The 27,315-nt window shown below is 33.9% G+C and overlaps 1 protein-coding gene across 1 annotated transcript in view; it reads right to left on the bottom strand.

Annotated features, from left to right (window-relative positions):
• The window catches only part of AHR (aryl hydrocarbon receptor), a 49,793-nt gene that overhangs the window by 4,957 nt on the left and 17,521 nt on the right, over nt 1-27,315 (bottom strand). Inside the window, exons 3-10 of the mRNA XM_038557017.1 lie at nt 18,440-18,543; nt 15,253-15,342; nt 13,477-13,600; nt 12,082-12,212; nt 10,463-10,665; nt 9,647-9,756; nt 8,861-9,002; nt 160-1,417 (exon numbers count right to left, since the gene is read on the bottom strand). Coding sequence (XP_038412945.1) covers nt 160-1,417; nt 8,861-9,002; nt 9,647-9,756; nt 10,463-10,665; nt 12,082-12,212; nt 13,477-13,600; nt 15,253-15,342; nt 18,440-18,543 — 2,162 coding nt within the window. The remainder of the gene's footprint in view (nt 1-159; nt 1,418-8,860; nt 9,003-9,646; nt 9,757-10,462; nt 10,666-12,081; nt 12,213-13,476; nt 13,601-15,252; nt 15,343-18,439; nt 18,544-27,315) is intronic.

Here is a 27,315-nt window from a genome sequence, read left to right as displayed (position 1 = left end):
ATTCAAGCAAAAAAGACCTATTCATATTAACATACTAATACCAGAAAAGTACTGACTAACATAAAAGTAGTCACAGACATAAAATGTTTACAACTCATGTGTATTTATAATGTAAGAAGGATCACTGAAAGGGTTTCTTCAGTCTGATAAAACCCTTACCTTGTTTAAAAATGCCTGTGGACCTGGCATGGTTGGATTGTATGGCATCTGAGCCACATGGCTGTGCTGAGGTTCCGGCTGGCACTGGTACATGGACACAGCCCCGGCATAACAGGACTGAGGAGTTACTATGGTTGACTCTGGATTTAGTCCATGTGTTTGGTTTTCAGGGACTTGTAAACATGTGACAAAGTCTTCCAAATTAGTAGTATGGTAGGGGGATGGTTCAAAATTTCCTATGGGAAAGTCTAACTGTGTCCCCTTAGAATGCTGTGGTAACACAGACTGATTACAGGGAATAAAGTTCTGTGTACATGGCATAGCATCAATCTCAGATTTGTAGGGAAACTCCTGACTGGTCCCAGGTAAGTCTGAAAAGACACTATACTGTTGTAGATCTTGCTGAGGACAACTAAAAGGCACAGACTGGTTAGAGTTCCAATTGGCAAACATGCCATTGACTTGCATATGCTTCATTTTCTGACACAGTTGCTGCTGCTGCTCCACTGCTATGTGATTTTGGTGGTGTTGGAGGAGCTGCTGCTGCTGCTGCTGCTGCTGTTCTAACTGCAGGTGCTCCTGTACCATACAGCTGGAGTTCAGAGCCATGGGCTGTTGCTGCTGGTAATCTGAACACCCGAAGGCAGGCTTACTTAAAGAATCTTGGACGTATGTCAGGATTTCATCTGTTATATCAATATCTCTGAAGTCATCCTCACCAGAAAAGTCAGTTCTGAAAAATTCCTCATTCTGTTGCATGTGTTTGATATCTTCAAAATCAATACCTAGGTGTTTCATAATGCTATACAAGTCACTATTTCTATTGTCAGGAAGGAGCCCTGGTTGAACTCCAGAGAGTGTTGGATTCATTTCCTGAGAATGACCTATTTGCTCATGTTTTAGGATACTATCACTTCCCATGGGTGTGATATTGTCTTGCCAATTACTGCATTCATTCATAGAGTCATTAAAAAGATTTCTTTCAAATGGTGTACTACTTGAGGAAGGATAGAGATAAATAGACTCATCTTGTTGCATCATGGCAGCCAGGAGGGAATTGGGATTGAGAGAATCCTTATTTAGAGTTGATTTGGTAGCAGAATCTCTTCCACTTGCACCATTTTTAGTCCTTAGTGGTAAGGGATCCATCATGGGAGGAAAGGGATTTGTTATCTCATACAACACAGCTTCTCCAGTAGTAAACATAAAAGGCAACTTCATATTTCGTTTTCGTAAATGTTCTGTTCCTTCTTCATCTCTAAAATTGGGTGCAAAAAATTTGGCATATATTACGAAGAGTTGTATCATAAATATTTTAAAATAAAAAAAAAATTAAAAACCCAGCAAAGTTCATTGTAATTGAGTTTGAGAGCAGGGAGCATGAACTTAATTTTGACAAAGATTTCTCTGATGACAAGTGCTATAAAAGTTTTTAGAAAAATATTATTTCCACACTTAGTTTACATCCATGACATCCTGAAGAAAAAATAAATTCTGAGTAGAATAAGGATCCAAATATAAAAATAAATTGTAAGAATTTAGGAATTAATCATCCTGGCCAGGGTACCCCCTGTGCAGAGCAACCCAGGATTCCATGTGCCCAGGACAGCAGCAGCCAGCCAGCCAAAGGTGCCAGTGGCATACATGCAATCTACACAGGAGATGTTCCTACACAAGGTCACTCCTTCATGACTGGGAGAGGTAGTTGTTTCACTTAATTAGAAAGTGAAAAATGAGAAGACAGAGGGATATGCTCCAAATGAAAGAGTAAGGCAAAACTTCAGAAACAAAGGAAACAATCTACCTGATAAAAGAGTTCAAAGTAATGTTCACTGGACTTGGGAGAAGAATGGATGAACTCAGAACTTCAAAAAAGAGAAAGAAAAAGTTAATAACTAAAATGAAAAATACACTAGAGATCTGCAACAGGTTAGAAGAGACAGAAGAACAGATCTGTGATCTGGAAGACAGGGCAATGGAAAGCACCCAAGTGGAACCACAAAAAAAAAAAAAAAAAAAAAAAGAAGATCAGTTAAGGGACCTCTGTGACCACATCAAGTACACAAATTTCACCTTATAGGTATCCTAGCAGGAGGAGCGATGGGGGAGGAAAGGCAGAAAACATATGAGAAGAAATAATAGCTGAAAAATTCCCTTAACTGGGGAAGGAAACAAGCATTAAAGAGAGCTGCAAACATGATGAACCCAAGGAGGTCCCACACCAAGATACATCAAAGTTAAAAACAGTAAGAGAAAAGAGCTGTTTAAATGCAAAGGAAACTCCATAAAGGTTGTCAGCTACTTTTGCAGCATAAGCTTTGCAGGCCAGAGGGGAGTGTCATGAGCTATTCAAATGCTTAAAGGAAAAAACCTACAACCAAGAATATTCCACCCAGCCAGGTTATAACTCAGAATTGAAGAAGAGAGGAAGAGTTTCCCAAGGTAAAGAGAATTATGAAAGAAAAAAATTTCACCAGGAAACCTATAGTACAGGTAGAGCAATCATTTGCAAATGATTGATTTAACCTTATGATGGTTAAAAGACAAAAGCGGTAAAATCAGTTATCTAGAAAATTAGGGAATCACAAAGATGTAACATTTGACATCAGATGCATACAAGATGAGAGGGGTAGTAAAAAAACAGTGCTTTTACAATCTGTTCAAACATAAGCGACCATTAATATAGACTGCTATATACTTGGGATGTTATATAGGAACCTGCAGGTCACCACAAACTAAAAATCTAATAGATACAGAAAAAAAAAAAAATAAAGAAAAAGGAATCCAACCATAACATTAAGTAAAGATATCGATCACAAGGCAAGAGAGCAAGAAAATAAGGAACAGGGAATAACCATAATAACAACCAGAAAACAATGAACCAAATGGAGTAAGTACATCCCTACTGAATGGCCTAAATGCTCTAATCAAAGGATACAGGGTGAGTGAAGGGATTAAAAAAATAGACATCGATATGCTGCCTACAAGAATAAAACTTCAGACCTAAAGACAAATTCAGATTGAAGGTGAAGGGATGGAAAAAAAAATACTCCATGCAAATGAAAGTAAAATAAATAAATTAGTATCACCCCAGCTTATTTTATTTATTAACAGAGAAAATAGATTTTAAAACAAAGACTATAACAAGAGATAAGGAAGGGCATTACAGAATGATAAAGGGATCAATCCAACAAAAGGATATAATAATTGTAAATACCTATATAACTAGCATAGGAGCACTAAAATATATAAAGCAAAATATTAATAGACATAAAAGGAGAAATTGTCAGTAATACAATAGTAGCAGGACTTTAGCACTGCATTTACATCGCTGGATAGATTATCCAGGCAGAAAATCAATAAAGAAACTTTGGCTTTCTAGGATACCTTAGACCAGATGGGCCTACTATATACACACACAGCATTCCATCCAAAAGAAGAACACCAAAACAAAACAAAACCAAACAAACAAAAAAGAAGAACACACACATAAAGCAAGATCATGTTAGGTCACAAAACAAGTCTCAATAAATTTAAGACCGAAATCAAGCATTTTTTTCTGTATGAATCTAGAAATCAACTATAAGGAAAAACACTAGGAAAAAAATCACAAACACATGGAGGCTAAACAACATGCTACTGGCTAAACAACCAGTGGGTCAACAAAGAAATCAAAAAGGAAATCAGAAAATACCTGGAGACAAATGAAAATGGAAACACAATGGTCTAAAATCTTTGGGACACAGCAAAAGTAGTTCTAAGAAGCTTATGCCAATATAGGCCTATCTCAAGAAATAAAAATCTCAATCTAACTTTTCACCTAAAGCAACTAGAAAAAGAACAAAAACCCCAAGTTAGTAGAAGGAAGAAAATTAATAAAGATCAGAGAGACACAAATGAAATAGAGACTATAAAAACAATATAAAGGATCAATGACACCGAGAGATGGTTCTTTGAAAAGATAAAGTTAATAAACTTTTAGCCAGGAAGAAGAAAAATTGAAGACACAAATAAATAAAATCAGAAATAAAAGTAATAATCAACACTACAGAAATACATATAAGGAACTAGTAAGAAAAATTAGATGCCGACAAATTAGAAAACAAAAGTGAAATAAATTATTGAGACTACACTGAAAACAAAAAACTTTTGCACCATGAAGAAAACCACCAACAAAAGGAAAAGGAAGCCTACTGAATTCAGGAAAATATCTGCAAATGATATATCCAATAAAGGGATAATACCCAAAATATATAAAGAATTCATACAACTCAACAACAAACAAAATCTGATTAAAAAGAGGACCTAAGGGATCCCTGGGTGGCGCAGTGGTTTAGCGCCTGCCTTTGGCCCAGGGCGTGATCCTGGAGACCCGGGATCGAATCCCATGTCAGGCCGCTGGTGAATGGAGCCTGCTTCTCCCTCTGCCTATGTCTCTGCCTCTCTCTCTCTCTCTCTGTGTGTGACTATCATAAATAAATAAAAATGTAAAAAAAAGAGGACCTGAATAGATAGTTTTCTAAGGAAAATATACAGATGGCTAACAGACACATGAAAAGATTACCAATATCACTATCATCGGGGAAATGCAAAATAAAACCACAGTGACCTATATCACCTCACACCTGTCAGAATGGCAAAAATCAACAACACCAGAAATAATAAGTCTGAGAATATGGGGAAAAGGGCATCAAAAAAGTACACATCCCTTGTGTCTACTGATGGGACTGTAAATTGGTACAGTCACTGTGGAAAACAGTATGGAGGTTCCCTAAAAATTAAAAATAGAAATACTATGCAACTCAGTAATTCCACTGCTGGGTACTTACCCAAAGAAAATGAAAATACTAATTTGAGAAGATAAATGCACCCCTCTGTTTACTGCAGCATTATTTATAATAGCCAAAATATGGAAGCAATCTAAGTGTCCATCAATAGATGAAAGGATAAGGAAGGTACGGTATATTGCTCAGCCGTAAAAAAATAATGAAATCCTGCCATTTTTAAAAACATGGATGGACCCAGAAGGTATAGCATACCTAATGAAATTAGTCAGAGAAAGATAAATATATTATATCACTTACATGGAGTCCAGAGGAAAAAAATGAACAAAAAGACATACACACACAGATACAGTCTCAAATACAAAGAATAAACTGGTGGTCGCCACAGGGAAGGGGGTGGAAGGATGGGTAAAACAAATGAAGGAGATTATGAGGTTTAAACTTCCAGGTATAATAAATCATGGTGATGAAAAGTACAACATAGGGAATACAGTCAATAATATTGTAATAACTTTGTATGCTGACAGGTGGTAACTACACTTACAGTGAGCATTGCAATGTATATCATTGTTGAATCACTATGTTGTACACCTGAAACCAATATAACATTGTATGTTAATTATACTTTTAAAAAATTTAGAAATCTGAGTAGGAAGAGCCATATCTAAATAAAACCCAGAATCTCTAAAGGAAAATAGTGGCATAACTGATATAAAAATTAAAAATCTTGCATGGCAAAAGAACAAATCAAGTTAAAGCATAGACAAAAATAGGTCATATTTATGATTTCATATATATATACTCTATATAGTATATGTGTATATAAATATATACAATTTAATATCCATGTTAAGTAAAGAGGTTTTTTTTTTTTAATATTTTATTTATTTATTCATGAAAGACACAGAGAGAGAGGCAGACACAGGCAGAGGGAGAAGCAGGCTCCCTGCAGGGAGCCTGATGTGGGACTCGATCCCAGGACCCCAGGATCATGCATGACCTGAGCCAAAGGCAGATGCTCAACCACTGAGTCACCCAGGTGCCCCAAATAAAGAGTTTCAGTGAGGACCAAGAGAGAATCAAACAACACAACAGAAGATATGAACTGACAATTCACAGAAGGAAAATGCCCTAGAAAGATTTAAAAAGATGTCCTGACTCATTAGTAATGAGAAAATGCAACAAACCTCTTAATAACTTACAAAACAAGCAAACATGAAACTCATATAATGAAAATATGAACAGCAGAAACTATATTACTGACATATGAAGAATATCATACATACAACAGAACATATATTCTTGAGAGCACATGGGATATTTTACTAACATTGACCATATGTTAGATCATAAATAAGCTACCACAAATTTCAAAGAACTGAAATCACTCAGAAAATGTCTTCTAACTTCAGTAAAATTGTCCTAAAATTCAGTAACAAAAAGACTACACAATCCCCAATGTAAAAAGTACATTCCACTATATTTCTAAAGAAATCATGAATAGAAAAAACAAAACCTGTCAAAACATTAGTACTGTAGTTGAAGTTGTACTTAAAAGGAAACTAATAGCTTAAAGAAAAGGTTGGAAAAATATCAAATTATGCCCAAAGAAAGTAGAAGGAAGAAAATAATAAGCAAAGTGAAATAGAAAACAAATATACAATAGGGAAAATCAACAAAAGTTGGATCCTTGAAAAGACTAAAAAACTAATGAAAAAAAAAAAACAAAACTAATGGCCTTCTAGCAATAATAAGAGACAGGGAACAAATTTCTAATATCAGGAAATGTTTCTTAATCACTATAGATCTTACAATGAAAAAAAGACAATAGAGCATAAAAGAGAAAAATCATCATCATGTCTATGAATCCAGAGGAAGTATTTAATAAAATTCAATGTCATTCATGATGATAATATTTAGTAAACTAGAGAGAAAAGAAGCTTATAAATTAAAAAAAAGTATATATGTATATATAAATAGCAAAAGAAAACACTACCACAAACATCATACTCTACAGTAAAATACTAAAGAGTTTCCCCCTTAGACTGGAAAGAAGACAAAAATGAAACCTGATATCATTATCTTTTTGTTTTTAAAGATTTATTTATTCATTCATGAGAGACAGAGAGAGAGAGGCAGAGACATAGGCAGAAGGAGAAGCTGACTCCTCACAGGGAACCCGATGTGGGACTAGATCCTGGATCCTGGGATCACGCCCCGAGCCAGAGGCAGACACTCAACTTCTGAGCCACCCAGGCGTCGCAGTATCATTATTTCTTTCACATTTTATGGAGGACCTAACCAGTGCAATAAAGGAATTTTTTTAAAATAAATATCTAAAGATTAAAAAGAAAAAAATTACATACATGGTATATATTAGAAAATATTGAATAATCCAGACAACTTTTGAGAAAAAGTGGATTATAGTAAGGTCATTGAATACAAGACAGTATTAAAAAAAACAACAATGAAATGAAAGGAAATGAAATGAAATGAAATGAAATGAAATGAAATGAAATAAATAAAATAAATAAAATAAAATAAAAATTAAAATAAAATAAAATAAAATAAATAAAAATAAAAATAAAAATAAAAATAAAATAAAATAAAATAAAATAAAATAAAATAAAATAAAATAAAATAAAATAAAAATAACCAACAATTAGAAATTGCTATACAGGGACACCTGGGTGGCTCAGTGGTTGAGCATCTGCCTTTGGCTTGGGGGGTGATCCCAGGATTCTGGGATCAAGTCCCACATCAGGCTTCCCACACAGAGCCTGCTTCCTCCTCTGCCTCTCAGAGACCTGGGAGAGGTCTCTGCCTCTCTTTCTCTGTGTCTTTCATGAATAAATAAAATCTTAAAAAAAATAAATTGCTATACATACACCATTTAGAATACCATTGCAAAGGTTCAAGTATCTAGAAATAAAATTGAGAAAAAAATATAAGACTTGGGTAAGAAAAATACAACCCATTATTCAAACAAAGACAGGTATATATACCCATGTACCCATATGCCCATGTACATACATTTATTCACCATGTTCACGGGTTGGAACAATATTATGAAGACGTTAATTCTCCCAAAATAAGCTATAGTTTCAATGTAATTCCATTCAAAATCCCAACAGATACTCTGGTGGAAATTGACAACTGATTTCTAAAATATATATGGAAATATAAAGAACAGAGGACAGTCTTAAAGGAAAACAACAAAAATACTCAACAGACATGATGGAGAGCATACACTCAGAAATCAAGATTTATTATAAAGATTGAGCAATGGACAATGTGTGGTTGGTGTGAAAATAGACAACTAGACTCATGGAATTCAGTCTAGCAATAATAAGAGATAGGGGGCAAATCCCCTAATTAAAATTCAGTGCAGGGGGGATAAGATGGCCTTTTCAATAAATGTTACTGGTCACTTGGATATACACATAAAGGAATATAGACATTGATCCTTAATAAAAAGCACACAGAAATATCAACTCTCTAGAGTGGAGAAAATATTTGCAATACAGTATTTGACAAAATACTCATTTATAGAATATGTAAGAAACCTAAAAACCACTGCCTGCTTAGAAAGTATACTAAACACAGCATTCTTCTAGATTTATTTTATTTTACAGATGGTATTACTTTTCATCTTCATATACCACAATAAAACCCTGGAGTTTTCATTGTTAATTCTCTTCTGTAGTTCTATAAGTTTGGTTGTTCAATAAAGTTTGTTAATTCTATCTTCTCAATGTCCTTTACTTATGCCTTCTTTCTATACATATTATCTTTTCAACTTTTATTTCCAGAGAAAACTCTCATAGGATTTATTTGGAAGTTTTCATGTAAGAGGATTTATAAGCAGTATCATTTAAAAAAATTAAAATATGAGACATTTTTGTCTTTGTACTTACGTTAGAGGTCTCTGTGTTGCAATGATATAATCTGGTCTTCCATTTTTATACACTAAACGTGCATTAGACTGAACCCAGGTCCATCGATTGTCTTTGGTAAGGAGCCTGAATACTATCATGCCACTCTCTCCTGTCTTAATCACTAAAATAAAATACAAAAATTATCAAACCCAAAATCAACATACTAAAGAAAATCTCTGAAACAAAGCCCCTCTAACATATTTTTCGATGTACTGATCATCAAATATGATAAATGTCTTGACAACTTTTAAGCACAGTTTATTAAAATGCATAGAAACAGTTGTTCAAAGTTGTTTTTTTCTATTTCAGCCTAAACTTATTATTTAGTAGGTTAAAGGGAAGATAGGTCAGAAAATCCTGGTAATACATGAAACTACAGAGTATACATTTTGGGGAAAACAAAAAGATAAAAATTATTTTCATTTTAAAAGGGGAACATTTCTATCATTTATGTTTAAAAATTGTGTAATAAAATGTTAATATATATTAATAGATTTATAAATTAATGATACCATTTAAAATGCTATTAAAAATTAAATAAAATGTTGGACAAATGGTCATTTTCCTAGTAATTAAACTGTTATATTCTTGTGTGGCAGCTATAGAGCACTTTAGAATAGAGTGTAATCCAGGGCTATCATAATGGTATGACACTAAGTGTAAGTTTATTCAAATAGTTACCTTAAATACATTATGTAATAATCTGAAATATGTACCAGAATGTATGCCACTTTTCAGGCATGCATACAAGGAAATACAACTTACTCCGGATATGGTACTCAGCACAATAAAGCATATCAGCAGCATGAATAAATTGGTATCCTGATCCCCTCATGCACAACTCTGCTTCAGTATAGCCTAAAACAAGTTTTCCTCTGTTTAAAAAAAAGGTAAAATAAGAAATTAGTTATATGCTCTTTTCTGCATTGTGTCTTCCTTGACATTCAGAATTTAACAGTAGCAGGTAGAAACAATCAATTCATGTAACTGCTTTCTTCTTTTTATGACTGTTAATTTAAGTTTTAGATGATTTTCATCTCTTGAACAAAGAACATGATTATTAGCGTGGAAGATGAATCTAACAGAGTTACATACATAAAAAAGAATCTGTAATAAAAATGTTAGAATGCTCCATTTTGAGGGACAAAGTTTTTCAAACCGGTCTGCAATCCCATAGTTACAAGAAAAACAATTTTACATTTTGATATGATAAGAATGCTAATATCAAATCCACTTCATAATTTTCTGGAAGTTACTAAACTTCTAAAGCTAAAAATCAAAGTTTGTATGTGTTAAAAATGTAAAATAAACCAACAATAAATGTCATCAGAATACTGAATCTTATTACTAAAATAAGCAAGTCATCTTTATGATACAGAAATTGTGATAAGTATTGTAAAAAATTTTAAGACGATCTGTGAACCTGATGAAATTACTTTAAGAGGCTATAGTGAAAGAGTATGAAATAATCGCTCATATAATAATAAACATTACAAGGTATACTCTATGTTTCATATGCTAAGAGATTTACTGCAACAAAATATATATTTAATGAAACAAAACTGAAAAAGTTTTACTTACTTGGCATCACAAGCAGTAGGTGTAAAGTCTAGTTTGTGTTTGGTTCTAAAGATGAAATTTTTGGTTCGGATCTCAAGGATGGATGGTGGTTGAAGTGGAGTAGCTATTGCAAACAAAGCCAACTGAGGTGGCAGTATTGAACCATCTTTCCCTTTCTTGTTCTGTCCATGAAGATACTTTAACCTCCCTTGGAAATTCATTGCCTTAGAAAACCGAAACCAGTTCATTAAAATTAATGCTTAAAAATTGTTCATTTCAAAAGGCTCAATCATGGCCATTTCCAGTAGTCTTGATAATTCCATAAAAGTTCGTGAGGCTGACTAATGCTATTTTCATTCTTTTCTTCACAGGAAGCCCATTAACAACTATCCCCACAGGTAGTACAAACACTATCCTAAAAGGGCTGACAAGGGAGCTGTCACAACAAAATTATCTGTATCTTTCTCTGAGCTCACAATTGCCCTGTTATTAATACCTTCCTTCCCCTCACCATGGCATTCAGTACATATTTCCTCAATGAATGAATAGTGATAAAGTCATCAAGTACATACTAATTTTCAAATACAGATAAGCTATAGTCCATAGCTCACTGTCTATTTCATAACCTATGGTAATCTTTCATATAGAGATAAAATGCAATTTTATTAAGATGCTAGAATGAATAATCAAATCATGTAAAGAATGTAGAACTCTACTAACAATATAGGGCACTTTTAGAAGACAGGAAACAAAGAAACTTAAATGTGAAAATGATCAATTTAGTTGCTTAGAAGTGTATTAACCAGGCTGAGCAATGATTCTGACCTCAGTATATGACAGCAACACAAGGAAGAAAAGACCCAAGTATACAAATTCTATCTCAGAAATACATATTAATTGATCATCAGTACTAAGAAAACTACCTCAAAGCACAATTCTAACTGTGGGTCAGCAAAATTACCTTCACAAATAAACACATCAACAAAAATAACTGCTAATATTTAAGATTTTATTATCTATTTCAAAGTCCTGATAATTCACAAAAGTAATATGTATCATGCTTTATATTCTCTTCTGTACCCATTGGAGTGCACTATCTTAAGGACAAAGACTCCTTCCACTCTGAGTATCCTGCTAAACCTGCTTGCTCCCTGATTATCTTGTTCAGGTGTTCAAGCTACACAATGGCAGCTCATACCACATGACAATTCTGCAATCACGAATATACAACCATTTTTAGATAGCAATTACTGTAGCTGTGTAGAAAAAGCTATGATAATATTTCTGACTGGCAAGGATTAAATCCAAAGAGGGTAAGCATTTTGCTCCTAAAAAAGGGCTACAAAGTTCTCTGTCTTACATATTATGAAATCCTGAAAATAGGCAGGATCAAGGTTCTATAATATTTCACTCAGTCTTTGTTACTACATCCTAAAAGATTAAGATTTTGAGTTATGGAAGATACTAAAATCTGAAAAAAGTAATTTTTAAGTTACTTTCCTTCATGAAATTATTTCTTAAAGGAGTTTTAAATATCAAACTCAAATCTAACCAAAGAAAGTAGTTTCAGTTTTCTTTTTTTTTTTTTGCTTTCTGAAACTTAATAGAAATTGCCAATATCATAAGACTTTGCACCTTACCAGAAAACCGGACGAATTATCCAGCAGACACCTTAGTCGGCACACGAAGCTCCTTTCCATTAAGGAAGAGTTTTCTGGAGGAAGCTGGTCTGGGTTATAACAGACTACTGGCTGTGGCAGCCCATTAGCGTCTGTAGAAATAATAGCAACACAAATTTACGCATTTTGCCGTACAATCAAGTGTTTGGAGAGCTGAAATTTGCATTAATTTCTAAATTGGATTCTGTTCTGATACAAAAAAGAATCATTTTCAGAAGAGTAGCTAATGAAAAGAAACTAAAATGCACAGAATATCACTTTTACTACATAGAACTTTACTCAGTTTTGTTTTTATTTCTATTGTCAAAAATATCTATATTTTCCAATGCCTTTTATCTTCTTAACACTTTTCATAGACTTTTTTTTAAGATTTTATTTATTTATCCATGAGAGACACAGAGAGAGAGAGAGAGGCAGAGACACAGGCAGAGGGAGAAGCAGGCTCCAGGCAGGGAGCCTGACGTGGGACTCGATCCCGGGTCTCCAGGATCACGCCCCGGGCTGTGTGCAGCGCTAAACCGCTGAGCCACCCGGGCTGCCCACTTTCCTGGACTTCTAAAAGCACTGCAGAGGGAAAAGTTTTTTTTTTTTAAAGATTTTATGTATTTATTCATGAGAGACAGAGAGAGAGAGAGAGAGAGAGGCACCGAGACACAGGCAGAGGGAGAAGCAGGCTCCACACAGGGAGCCCGATGTGGGACTCAATCCCGTGACTCCAAAATCGCGCTCCAGGCTGAAGGCAGGTGCTAAACTGCTGAGCTACCCAGGGATTACAAAAAGTTTTTTTATACTTGCATATTCTAGTTTGCTTTTTTATTTGGTCCATTCGATAGACAGAACAATTTATACATACTTGAGTATCAACCTTACACATTCCTTCCAGTCTCTCAAAATATTATATGTGATTTTTATAAAATATATTACTGAGAGGGGCGTCTGGGTGGCTCAGTTAAGCATCCAGTTCTTATTGTGGTTCAGGTCGTGGTCTCAGGGTGTGGGACCAAGCCCTAAATATTCCTCAGCAAGGAATCAGCTTCTCTCTCTCTCCCTCAGTCACTTCCCCCACCTGTGCACAATCAATCAAATAAATAATAAATAATTTTTTTAAAAAAAATTAAAATATATTACTGAGTATGGTAACACTTTCTTGCTTGAAATTCATCAATAATTTGTCAAAATATTCCTTAGGTCACTAAGCTCTTTGTTATCTGGCTGGAGCCTACAACCACAGACTAATGTCTTCCTACTTCTTTCCAACCTTCACCATAGAGTTATACATCTCCCAGAGGTTCTGGCCTCCTTTCAGAGAACTGTTATCAAGAAATCACCATACTGTCTTTTGGCAAACATTCTTACCATCAACTCCTTGTCCAGAGTCTGTACACTGTGAAGGGTTTAATGTCCAGTGTAGCTGACGCTGAAATTCACCTCGGTCTTCAGTATGAATAAGTTCATATACGCTCTGATGTATGACATCAGACTAAAGAAAAAAGATACAAGGAGACTTTTTTAAAGTACTGATTTAAAAAACGTGGTTTACTAAATTAATATCAAAACGTAGCTAGATTACTGAGTGCTTGTCAGCAGTGACAAATGTATGTCAGATGGTCGCAAAACTCTCTAGTCATCCAAGATAGGAAAAGCTAGAGCGAGCAGAACACTGTAATTGGTCAGCCAAAAGTTAACTACCATCACTTCCCTACTTGAATGCTTTTCAGTCAACTAAGTCATCTTCTCATTCCTTAATTGCAACACATTCAGTTCTGCTCATTTTAAATTTATTGATCTTTTAAATCCTACTTCTTTCACAAAACCTTGTCTGAAAATCTAGCATCTTAGACTTCTCTAACGCTTAAAAGTATTATGTATTTCTTTCACTGTCCTCTAATGATTTTCTTTAAACTTTTACTTCTAGCATACTCCAGAAGAGTAAAGGATCATGCTTTTACCAGCTTAGATTCCTTCTTCTACCTCTTGCCTCTCAGTAAGTCAGGCTTTGTGGCAGGGCCAGATTCCGCTATCTATCGAGTTTAGCTATCTAAATCTCCCTGTGTACTTAATCTAGCATTAAACCATCTTACTGCCATCTATTCTCCAATTGCCAGAGTTCTCATCTAAAACACAGACTGCAGCATACACAGTCCCTTAACAAAAACTAAAGACTCTTGGTGGTTTCTATTGTGTATACAACATAGTTTAAATTTCAGTCTATATAACACTGTAGACGCTGCTATTCCAACCAGCACCCTTGGCATCACCTGTGAGCTTGTGAGAAATGCAAACTGATAGGCCCCACTCTGACCCAAACTGAATCAGATTATCTGGAAGTAAGGCCCAAAGATTTTCGAGTTTTACATGAAGTTTAAGTGAGTCCTACACATATTAGAATTTAAAAATGCTGGCACATAAGAATAGCTAACATTCAAGGGTATTTACAAACTGTTCTCAAATTATACCAAATATTTTTGTCCCTCAAATATGACAATCACCACTCCATTTATGCACCATTTATTCAATAACACTAAACAAACCAAACATGTTCATCTCTTAAAGTACTTCTGGTCTACTACTGCTTAACATAGTTCTACCTTTTCTTTCCTGTGTTCTCTCTACAACTGCCCACCCACCTGAATCTTATGCTTTCTTTAGGTTAGCTTAAATACCATTTCCTTCAGGAAAGTTTCCATTATCAGCTTAAGACAGAATTAAAGGTTTAAGCTATGATACTTTGCCTGTACCTTTACATATCACTTCATTCACTTCACAGTTGCCGTATGCCCTCCGGTATCCATAACTAATGGGATGGCAAATATTCCCTTGTCTGCCCCCCATTCAAAGTGTATCTGCCCCTAACCTGAATGTTTCTTATATATAAGAGTCTTTAATAAGTGTAAGATGAAACACAATATGTATGAATCTCATAAATATTTAAGAAAATTGTAAATTTTCTTGTAGTAAATTAATAGTATAAAAATTTTAGCTAAAAATATATTTTTACTTTAAAGCATATTTTGATTGATATTTTATATATACAAATTATCTTTTATGTCCCTAAAACATACAATACGTAAAAAGTAGAGTTAATTCTCCAAAAAAAATTTTTTTTGCATGGCTTGAGAAAAATATACTTACCTGCTGAAACCCTAGGTAATCTTGTATGGTAGAAGAAGCATAAAAGACCAAAGCATCTGTGGTGACAACCAGCACAAAGCCATTCAGAGCCTACAAGGAAAAAGATTATAAAATTAGTAATGTGACTAAATAACAATATTGCCACTCATAAACTGACTTCAGTTACGGTTATCACTTTTATTGCTGAAAAATCTCTCTTTAAAATGGCTAAAATGGGGATCCCTGGGTGGCGCAGCGGTTTGGCGCCTGCCTTTGGCCCAGGGCGCGATCCTGGAGACCAGGGATCGAATCCCACGTCGGGCTCCCGGTGCATGGAGCCTGCTTCTCCCTCTGCCTATGTCTCTGCCTCTCTCTCTCTCTCTGTGACTATCATAAATAAATAAAAATTAAAAAAAAAAAAAATAAATAAATAAATAAATAAATAAAATGGCTAAAATGATAACATCTCATAAACACAGATATACCATATACTGTGGAATGAAAAGAATCTATTTATACCTTTTGATTTAGGTAAGGAAAAGCTGACAGCTAAACTTAATGTTCAATCACAGTAACTTCAATAAAAAACTGGTTTCTTTTTCCTCATGCTTTGGGTGTTCAGAGATCATAGCTATAGTACTGGTGAATGCCCTCAAATGAATGGTGGTGGCACCCACCAGGAACTGAAATGTTTAATAACACCTTCAAAATTAAATAGTCTTAAATTTCAGTTAGCAGTTACACCCAATTTTGTATTTTTTTCCTTCTGAAATATCTTTTTTTATAGAGAAGAGTATCCATTGATGATATGCATTTTCTTTTGTGGAGAGTCATGATTGTTCAAACAGTGAAATGAATTTAGTACTTTCCAATAAACTCCTTATGCCAGAAAGCACAAAGATAATTTAAGATACAGTATCACAAGCTTTTAGACAAATGTTAATTGTCAAAAATAAAACAAAAAAGCCTTTAAAAAGAATATATGCATGCCAATTTTATGTATCTCTCAAAAGATCTTAAATACTATTTGGAAGAAGGTTATTACTTATATTGAATTATTAGTGAACAAACAGAATATGTTAATTACATATTAATGAAAGAGATTATTATTCTTTAGTATTAGTCACAAAGATTTGCCCTACTTATCTGAAAATCATGATGAGGTTCACTTACTATTGAATATGAGAGAAATAAGTTGCAACTGATAGTGTTATTTATGGTTTCAACTTCTGCTAACTCAAAAATGAAGCTGTAGATTCTAATAGGCATGATAGTAAATAGCAGCAGGCAGAAGATGATTAAACAAATGAAAATGACTGAAATAAATGATGGATAATGAAAAGAGAAAGTCATTTTTTTTAAAAGATTTTGTTTATTATACATGAGAAACACACACAGAGAGAGAAAGAGATGCAGAGACACAGGCAGAGGGAGAAGCAGGCTCCATGCAGGGAGCCCCACGTGGGACTCGATCCCGGGACTCCAGGATCACACCCTGGCCTGAAGGCAGCACTAAACCGCTGAGCCACCTGGGCTGCCCGAGAAAGTCATTTTTATTTTTAAACCTTATATAATACTAATGAATTTAAGCTAAGCTTGAAAGTATTTTAAATTTTTCGTAATAAAACACGATGTAACATTTTCTTTATCTCCTTTGTTAAAACTAAAGGAAATGATTTCTCATTAAAAATGTCACGGCAAGTAGTATATTGTATCTCTGGAAACATTCTCTATGCCTTAGGGATACTTGGTTGATAACCACGTGTTGAAAGTATAGTTAGATGTCATTATGGCAACTGTATGTAATGAAATACACCATTTTTCATATGTCTACAATGTTCTTGATCATCTGTTTCAGAAGAGATCCAGCCAACTGGGTCCTAGCAAATCATATAATATGCAATGCTTCCTATTGGAAACTAATTTACAAGTGATATCCAACATAATTTGTAACAGATGCATTTATTTTAAATACCTAAATGTTTCCAATTTTCAGAAAATTAAAAACTAATACTAGTCTTGCATTAACATCATTTTTATTCTCTGTCCATGAAATAGTATATGCATACAATTTGCCTAAATATTCTAGGAGGGAAAAAATCATTGGCCCATAATTTAAACTGCTTTATCAAATGTTAAGCATTCCATATTTGTTTATTTTCTCTTGAAGTGTAGGACTTCCTTATTACTTTACTCCAGAACCCGAGGTGTGTGTTTAATCATATAAAGCAGCAATTATAAAAATGTTTTCCTATGACCTGAATAAGGAGTCTTTACGTTTGAAGCTATTATATAAATAAAGATCCTCAGCCAGGGCCAGGAAGAGGACTTATGCTTGAATACATTTAATTTGTTTAACCTAATGGGAGCAAAAGTTAATTTTCACAATTACAAAAATAATAAAAAATGTTAAAATTATTGAGTTACACATAAACATTTTCAGAATGAATTAAAGGAGTTAGTAAAAGTTGCAGCTACTTTCTGTCACAAAAGGAAACTAAGTTCTTTACTCTGTTCACTGGATGGAATTGAAAATGATCACATAATAGTAATAGCACATAGCACAGCACACATCTTCATTCTATCCTTTTTTTTTTTCAGCAAAATAAATACCTGAGAATTTTAGATGAGAATTAAACATCGTATCAGTTCCAAAAAATAGAGTGAAAAAAAAATAAAATAGTTTTACAAACAAATCTAAAAACTCTCTGAGTTCTAAAGCAAAAATTAGGGCTTCTAGTTGTTGAGAAAAAAACTTTAGCATGTTGATACGACATGACGTAGCTAAGAGACAATACAGTTATAAGAACATAATGAAAAATGAAATTTAGTTTAGGAGCAATATTGAACTATTAAGTAAATGTAATTAACTGTTTTAATAAAGTGGTACTCCTGAAAAAGCGTATGTAAATTCAATGTCTTAAATGAGAACCTTTGAAACAATCTAGGAGTTCTTTCTAGTTAAAGAAATACAACAGGGAAATCGCTAAGTAGACTTCTAATCTACTTGATACAATTACATTTTTTCACATACTAGCGACACAACACCACTATTGCAGTTCAGATGAAGTGACATGAAATACTGGTTGAGTTCTAAATAAACTGGAGTAACTAAAAGACTGATTCATTAATCTTTCATTTACCATGTCTTTTTTTTTTTTTTATTACCATGTCTTTATTATGAGAAACTACATTTACTAAAATTTACCTGTAATAAGAATTCTCCTTCTTGCAGATGCAGACCTTCTCTGAATTTTGTTCTACAGTTTTCCTGGACTTCATTTCTGTCAGTTGGGGAGGACTGTAATGCAACTATGCAGAAAAGGGAAAAGCAATGATATAGTAAGTAGTTTTTCAAGTAAGTGACTTCAAAGGGCTGTAATGGAAAATCTCCATATACTTAACAGAGACAAAATGTGAAATACTGTCCACTAGTACTATAATGACTAAGTATAATCCTTTGTCAATAAGTGGTTTCCAAATCAGTGGACAGATTGCTAAAAATAATTACCAATAAATAATTTATTAAAAACAATAAAGTATTAAAAATAATTTGTGATGAGCTCAATAGGATTTTTGGCATGTAACTTAAGAGTTTTAAAGAACTGCATGGTGCTGTTATAAAAACTCTCCCCACTCTTACTCATTTACTTATAAGGTTCCTCAGAACATGACCTGTAAAAATGATTTTACTATCAATATATACATATCTAAACAGTGAACATATAGTGGTGAGGAGGAAGAATCAACCATCAGCCTTATTAAGAAATATATTTCCATTAAGGTTAGAATCCTTCTGTCTAGCTTTAGAGTAAAAAGCAAGTAGTATTGTTACTAGAGTCTTGTTAAATTTGTAAATCAATACACGAAGAATTAACATCTTTATGATTTTGAATCATTCTATCCAAGAACATGTTCTTCCTTTTGTTTAAATCTGTATTTTTTGTCCCACTAGAGTATTTTGAAATTGTTCACAAAAAAGATTTGCATATTAACTTTTATGTTTATTTCTACATATTCCGTTTCTTAAAGTGGCTTCTCCATTATTATCTTCTAACTGCTTGTGGATTATATATATAAGGGGAAGTCTGATGCCATGGCAGGATGCTTACTCCTGGAGGTAGCAGGTTATAACACTCTCTCTCCTTCTCTGTCATCTCTCTTCTTTATCTCGTGTGTGTGTGTGTGTGTGTGTGTGTGTGTGTGCGTGTGTCTTGTATAGTCTGGGAGGCAACACAACTGAAGAGTAGTAAGAGCTATTGTGTACTTACTTAGAATTTTTCCAAGCACTCTCAAATATCATTTCATTTAATATTGGTAAGTGACAGAACGAAGTTCAAATCTTAGCTTTGCCATTTACTAAATGTGTAGGCTTTCTGAGCCTATGTCCCAAAACGTGAACTGGTAATTGAAAACAAAAACCAAAAAAACCATGTTGCTCGGTTATTCTGAAGAATAATGAGAATATATGTGAAGTTCCTGGCATATGGCAGCTCAGAAGTTCAATAAATGGTAACTTTATTAGCAGTGTTTCCCAGATCCTATAGGCTAGTTTGTTAAAAAGTATAGCCTTTTTTATAAAATCACAATGTATTTCCATTTCCTGATCTGTTTTTAAACATCAATATTTAAATACGAGAAATCATTAAATAACATTGACTTTGAGGGCAGCCCCAGTGGCTTAGTGGTTTAGGGCCTGATCCTGGAGACCCGGGATCGAGTCCCACGTGGGGCTCCCTGCATGGAGCCTCCTTATCCCTCTGCCTGTGTCTCTGCCCCTCTCTTTCTCTCTCTCTGTGTCTCTCACGAATAAATAAGTAAAATCTTAAAAAAAAAAAAGAAAAAAAGCACAGACTTTAATATTCTTTTAAGACTTATTTCATTAGATTTCTATTGTGCCAAAGATAATCTGGTTCAGTGGAAAACTAGATTTACTAATAACCAGATTTTCTCTCAGTTTGAGTAAACCTTCACACATAACACATTTTCATGCTGAAATATATTTTCTGGTAAATCAGTGCATGTGTCACACCGCAATCTTATGCCAAGTTCTTGCCTTTGCAGAACCTGAAACATACTTCTTTTAAAGAGGCCAAAAGTTTGGCCTCTGTAACAATTTCAAAAGGCCAGAGAACATATTTCCTTAGGGCAAAAAAAAAAAAAAATTGAGGTACATAAATTGATCTAACAGTTAATCAGGACCAAAGGAAATGCTTTCATCTTCATTGAAAGAGACAAGAGAAAAAAGGTCTCTTCTCCCTTCCTATTCTGCTGCTGCTTGCTTTCTAACGGCCAAATTTGTTTAAATGCATTAAAAGCTCACAATGTCAGGGTTATCTACACTCTCTTACTTTTTAAAAGCTCCAGTATGAGGCACCATTTAAGGGTTACCATATGTCAGTAAGATGCACCATTAAAAAGAAAACAACAAAACCCTCACATTGTAAAAAGCAGCAAAGTAATTGTAAAAATGGGTAGATGTTACTAGTATCAAATTTTGAAATGTCTAAATTATCATATTAGGAATCTTTTAAAATGAATTTCTAATTAATAGAATTGATGTCAGTTCCAGCTAGAGTTACTGGACCACCAAGATCATTCATCTCAGAATAATCTATGATTTGTTTCTGACCCTGTATTGGGGATACTGGCCAACATAAATGGACATCAAACAGACTCTGCCTTTAGTTGGGAATATAAATTATGGAAAATAAATGACTAGAGAAGAATGTCAGAAACATTAAGTAGCTGAATGGGATTTAATTAAAGTATTACAGGAACTTGAAAGAAAAAATAAAGAGAAGAAACTCTTTTTCAACACCAATGCTTACAACTGTAAATGTTGGGAGGTAAATATTTAATATGTGTAAGGGAAAAGCAACAGGCACATTTTAAAGAAAGATCAATGGAGAGTTCTTCTAAAAATATTTCTGTTGCTCTTATGTTTAAAGTTAATAATTAGTAAAGGATTTAAGTAAATACTGTGCAAAGATGAGTCTAGGAAAGATGAATTCCCTTCACATTCTTTTTAAAAATATACTACTGTGACTTTTTAGAAATCTTATCTATGTCTGAGCCTCTTGACCCATACTAGGCAATTTCTGCCCTTCCACGAAGTTTATCCTCTATCTGACCTCATACCCACTACCTCTCCCTTCTTAAAATTGCTAGAACTACCTTAATACTAGTCACTTCCACGTATATATTTCTAGCCTCGGTTAGACAGCAACAGAAGAGTAATATGAATGTGGAGTACTATTACCAGTGTACTTCCTACCACTTAGGTGGCCTTAAATAACTTCCTTAATAATAATATGTGATACTTACCGAACACATTCCATATACCAAGAAGTTTCTATATACTAGATCTTATTAATCTTTATAATAATATCCTATCAGACTGGTATTATTTTGTCCTTTCAATGAAACTGAGACTCAGATGAAGAAACTGTCTCCAGGTCAGAGTTTGAAGTAGTGGAGCCTAGATCAAACCCAGATAGCCTGACCCTATGTGTTCAAGTTATTATTAACCACCTGTTGGACTTCATCTGTACTTGAGGACAATGATACTTCTGCAGACAAATTCTTTTTAGGGCTAAAATAAGAGGCAGGGTACCTGAGTAACAAATGGAATACATAATTTACAGCCCAGGACAGCTGAGTTGATATACCCTCAAATCATTATGAAAAGATGACACGAAAAAAATGAGTATCAGGACTGCTATGATGCCTATACAACAAAAATTTGAAAGTACTTCACAGCTGTAAGTTATAAAAATTATACACATAATCAGATGCACGAATACTTGAAACATTACATCACTGGAGTTAAATATATGACACTTCATAGAAACAAAATGTAATATCAGAAAGTAAGTCACAACCAATTCTGCTACTTGAGAAGCATTTGCTGTAATAAACAGACATTTATTAAAATCCTCCCCACCTGCAAGAACACTACACCTTCCAAAATATAAAGACCTGAGTTTAAACAGTCTGTGGAATATTAAGATAATAAAGCACTGAAATATTTCAACTATTTCCTCATTGAGATCAATGAAGGAATTACACAAGCATTTAATCTAATTGATGAAGGAAACCAGAGTATAAATATTACCAGAATATTATCAAATAGTCATTTTACCAAGTGAATCAAGTCTTACTCCCTCAAGTATTTAACCATAACTGTTTCCTATATGACACTTTCCTTCCTTAGACATCTAAGCTTGGATTTCCACTTCTCCCTACAAGCCAAATATTTCCTCTTTGAAAAACATGCTCCAAATTGTTCAACAGAAAAATTCACTAAGAAGAAATATTGGCATGTAGTAAACTATATTTTGTATGTTACTGCAATTTGCAATTAAACAGAAAGATGACATGGTAAATATCTTGCCAGGAAAAAGCATAAGACTTTTAAATCTTCTTGTGTTGATATAAATTCAATTTATTTTATAATAACATTTATCATCCCCTTTATTACTTCTGGCAGAAAAAGTTAAATTCCATTCTCACATTGATATAAGCATACAAGAGAGCACAGCTATCACTATAAAATTCAACCACATAAACTTCTATAAGTTACAAAGGGTTAGGTAATGCAGTATTTCTTGAATATAAGGAAAACACCCCTAGATTAGTCTAGTATAATCAGTATTTACAAATAATTTCCAAATAATATATTAAGTGTACCTAATGAGAGTTCTTCTAAATACTTGGGGGTGAGAGAGAGAGAGAGAGATTTCAACACAAAGATTTTGGTGTTTGTAAATGAAGTGTTCCTTTGGGGAGAAGAAGGAAGAAACTGAAATTAAAGAAAACTGTACTATATTCTCAATTTCCAGGACACAAAGATTAGGTTTACACAGTTTACGCAGTAGTTTCTGATGATACTGACAGATTTTTTTTTCTACCTAGAAATTACTAATCACTAAGGCAGAATAAAAGTAAATTCAGTTTTTAAACATGCAAATGTTAGTCTGTATCTTTATGAATGAATGTAGGTTGCATAACTGGTAGTTTACTCTCTTTTTAGCAAATCTGAAAAACATCATTTTAAAGCTGAGTAAGTCCTTAAAAGTTAGACCTATATCTGCTTAACATTTTCCCAGTTTTACATTTATACACAATTCTATTGTAACTATATTAGGTCTCTGAATTAGCAAAACCAACAGCAGCTTAGTTTACCTTTTCAGTGGGGAATGAGTTGCACTGAGCTTTCCACACATACAAGAGTGGAATTCAAATTGCATTCTGTAGCAGAATTTAATCAAGTAGAGCAGTGATTCTCAAAATTTCAGACATTAGAATCGCCAGGAAAGCTATGGCTATTAATACCTGTTGCTGGACTTCACCCTCTAAAATTTCTGATTTAGGAGGTTTAGGATGGGGGCTTACAGTTTGCACTATTGGAAATTCATAATTTTGGAAATAACTTATAAATGTTCCAGATCTCATTCCCTTATTATTTTCTAAAATTATCATTCCTCTACTTAAAGAGTGCTCTTAATATGAATGTCTTCAGGAAATAACTCAATGCCAATTTTATAAAGATAAAAAAGAAGCACATAATTCAAGAATGAAACAAAAAATAACAAAAATACTGTATGTATACAAATAGAACAAGTAGCACACTGCCCTGTTTATATCTTCACCAAAGCAAGCCATGTCACCTTTCCCTGAACAGATTTTCTAGATTTGAGTGTGTGCCACTTCTGAAAAATGAAATATGGGGATATAAATTATTACATATTATGCTATAAAGCTAAAAAATTTATTAGCAAATTTCCATCTCTAAATCAAAATACAAAATGAATTCAAGAGATTGTCAGATGATATGATATGAATGGTCTGAAAGGCCTCTATGCATATTGAACAATGACCACAAAATCATCCATGAAAATAAGTAAAATATCACTATTCCACAAGAAATAATTATAATTTATGTAACAATTTTAATTATAAAATTGACTTCACACATCTCATATTTTTAGGGTAAATCTACCACAAACTTAAAACCTGGGGCAAGCAAGCATTCTTACTGTCCATGCTGAGAAGATAAAGACCCTGAGCAACAGTGAGGTTAAAGGTCATATCAAAGGCCACAGGATTAGTCTGTCTCCTGTCTACCAGTGCTTTTGTTAGATGACAATCTCCCTCCACCATCCTAAGATACAGAGAAGGAACCTCCCTAACATAGAGACCAGACACATAACACTGGATACTATCAAGAATCCAGCTGACAAAAGAATATCTGTAAAACTGACCATAAAAGGCACCTCACACCATATGAGAAAATTTAAGGCTAGAAGAAACCAGAATAATTAAATACAATTTTAGGCTAAATTGATTCAATGTGACTGCTTGTTTCCTTTCTCAACCTCCCACTGCAAACACCTGAATGGTTTCCTGGCCTCTAAGGACAATCAAGGACCATAATATTACTCCTGTAATACTATGATTTTTCTGTATGGACTTTAATTTCATTTTAGTTTATATTTTCATGTGCAATCTTCTTTTGACCCTCTAATTCAAGAACTTGAAACACCAAATGAAGGCATCCTTAAGCAAACTGTCACCTCAGAAGAGTTCTATATTCCATATATATACAGATTTGCTTTCTTCCACCTCTGCTCATCCTTAAAACATCTCATCTCTGGTATTTCTCCTCTTATTCTATGTGGTCTCTGGAATATTTTATTCACTTTATGATTTAGAATATTATTCCCACTATATTATAATGACTCCAAAATCTAAATCTCCAGCTATGAACAAATAAATGAATTTGAACTACTGACTAAAAATGGTTGGTCCGAAAGTAGAAAAGCTGTAAGAGCATGATTTAAAAATAACACATAAACCTGATTATTAAATAAAATGATTAGTGGTAATATAACTGCATTTCATTACAGGCTTTAAAGTGATTAATTCTCTACTCTATGTGAATACACTTTTTAAAATTCTGTAACAGGAAGATGTTGTAGATTTCCATTAACCAGATAACAAAGCCACACAAAAAAATCAAATTAACTATAGACATTTAAAATCCTTACTTGGGGTGGAAAAGGGGAAAAAATGCTGTAAGTTAGCCGGCTTTAATATTACCTCAATGGTAATCCTCCTTTAAAAAAAAAAAGACAACTAAAGGTATCAATTTATGATCATCTGAACCTGTTCATGGTCAATCTTAGTTTAAAACAAAAATGTTGGGGTCCCTGGGCAGCTCAGTAGTTGAGCATCTACCTTTGGCTCAGAACATGATCCCGGGGTCCTGGATTGAGTCCCATATCAGGCTCCACTCAGGGAGCTTACTTCTCCCTCTGCCTATGTCTCTGCCTCTCTCTGTGTCTCTCATGAATAAATAAAATCTTTTTTTTTAATTAAAAGAATCATTAAATTTTATAGTTTTAGTTATGGAAGCTATCATGAATGTTATAATGAGTTTTGTTTTAGAATGTGAATTCTGGAAAATATGGCTCAATTACAATAAAGTAGATAATACCATAGACAAAAGAAACTCAATACATATGATGATTTCAAATGTGTTCATATTTTGGGCAAATAAACCTACTATAGACATGTCTAGAATTAAGAAATCACATTTGCTGTGATAGAGTTATACTGAAAGTTTATAAACTACTTAGTGTTCAGTAACTTAAAAATTATAGCAATGCAGATGAAATTAAGCATACAAATTCCATGAATGAAAAGCACACATATAAACCTATTAAACTTTATAAAACTTAAATGCTCAAAAGGGCTTTTTATTTAATTCATTTCTCTGCTTGTTCAAGCTCATTCTTTGCATATATGCTTCTCAAGATAGTGTTCTGTGTTACACGGATACCAAAACAGGATCGAAATCTAGAGAAACACACAAACTGAAGATGAATAAACACAATAGCTCTCTTTTGAAAACCTAATGAACTGGAAGGGAGCTGTTAAATAACTAAAAAAGGAAGATCAAGAAAAGAGCGTGGATATTTTTTAAATTTAAAATAAAGTCAACAAAGATCTATGGTAAACACTGAGGTCGAATAAATGTTAGATCTTCCCATCATGTAAATTAACTGTTGTCATCCTCTCCTCTCAGAGCATTTTTAGCCTTTGTGAATTTAGAACATCCCAATATGTAAATATTACTACACTTTATAAAATGGTGATTATTTTAAGTGAGTGTAAATGGTTCAAGAACTACGTTCCTTAGTTTTTTTTTTTTTAAATTGTATTTATTTATTCATGACAGACAGAAAGAAAGAGAGAGAGACACAGGCAGAGGGAGAAGCAGGCTCCATGCTGGGAGCCCGATGTGGGACTTGATCCTGGATCTCCAGGATCATACCCCAGGCTGAAGGTGGCGCTAAACCGCTGGGCCACTGGGGCTACCCCGTTCCTTAGTTTTTTTTTATTCTTTTTTTTTTTAAATTTTTATTTATTCATGATAGGCACACAGTGAGAGAGAGAGAGGCAGAGACACAGGCAGAGGGAGAAGCAGGCTCCATGCACCAGGAGCCTGACATGGGATTCGATCCCGGATCTCCAGGATCGCGCCCTGGGCCAAAGGCAGGCGCCAAACCGCTGCGCCACCCAGGGATCCCCCGTTCCTTAGTTTTTAAACTAACCAGAAACTGTTCCCTGTGACAGCTTTATAATGCAGGAGTTCGGAATTAGAAACTCAGATCCCCAAACTCACTTTTGTCAGGCTTCCTGAAACCTAGACAAAAATCATCTCCTTCTTATTTCTAAGTTTTCCTTTCCACAGATTAAATTTATTTACCCCAATTATAAAGATGTCACAAAGAATAACCCAGGACTTACATATAATAATGAAAGATGTAAAAGATCTCACAGTTAATAATTATATTTTAGTGATGTAATATGTACTATGATTATTTCATTGAAATAACAACTATTACATGCCACTGACCCCTACTATTGCCTCACTGAAAGAAAACTTTTCTGCCTTTTCTACCTCATGAGATACTTGTGTCTCAGCAGAGATATGAAAGAGTCATTTCCATATTTTAAATTTTGGGGATGCTCTCCAAAAGTAGTAATAATTTAAACAACAATTAAAACTTACAT

Source organism: Canis lupus, chromosome 14 (assembly GCF_011100685.1).
Source record: "Canis lupus familiaris isolate Mischka breed German Shepherd chromosome 14, alternate assembly UU_Cfam_GSD_1.0, whole genome shotgun sequence".
Classification (NCBI taxonomy): domain Eukaryota; kingdom Metazoa; phylum Chordata; class Mammalia; order Carnivora; family Canidae; genus Canis; species Canis lupus.
Note: the sequence above shows the minus strand (reverse complement) of the source record. Positions and strands in the feature narration are given on the sequence as shown.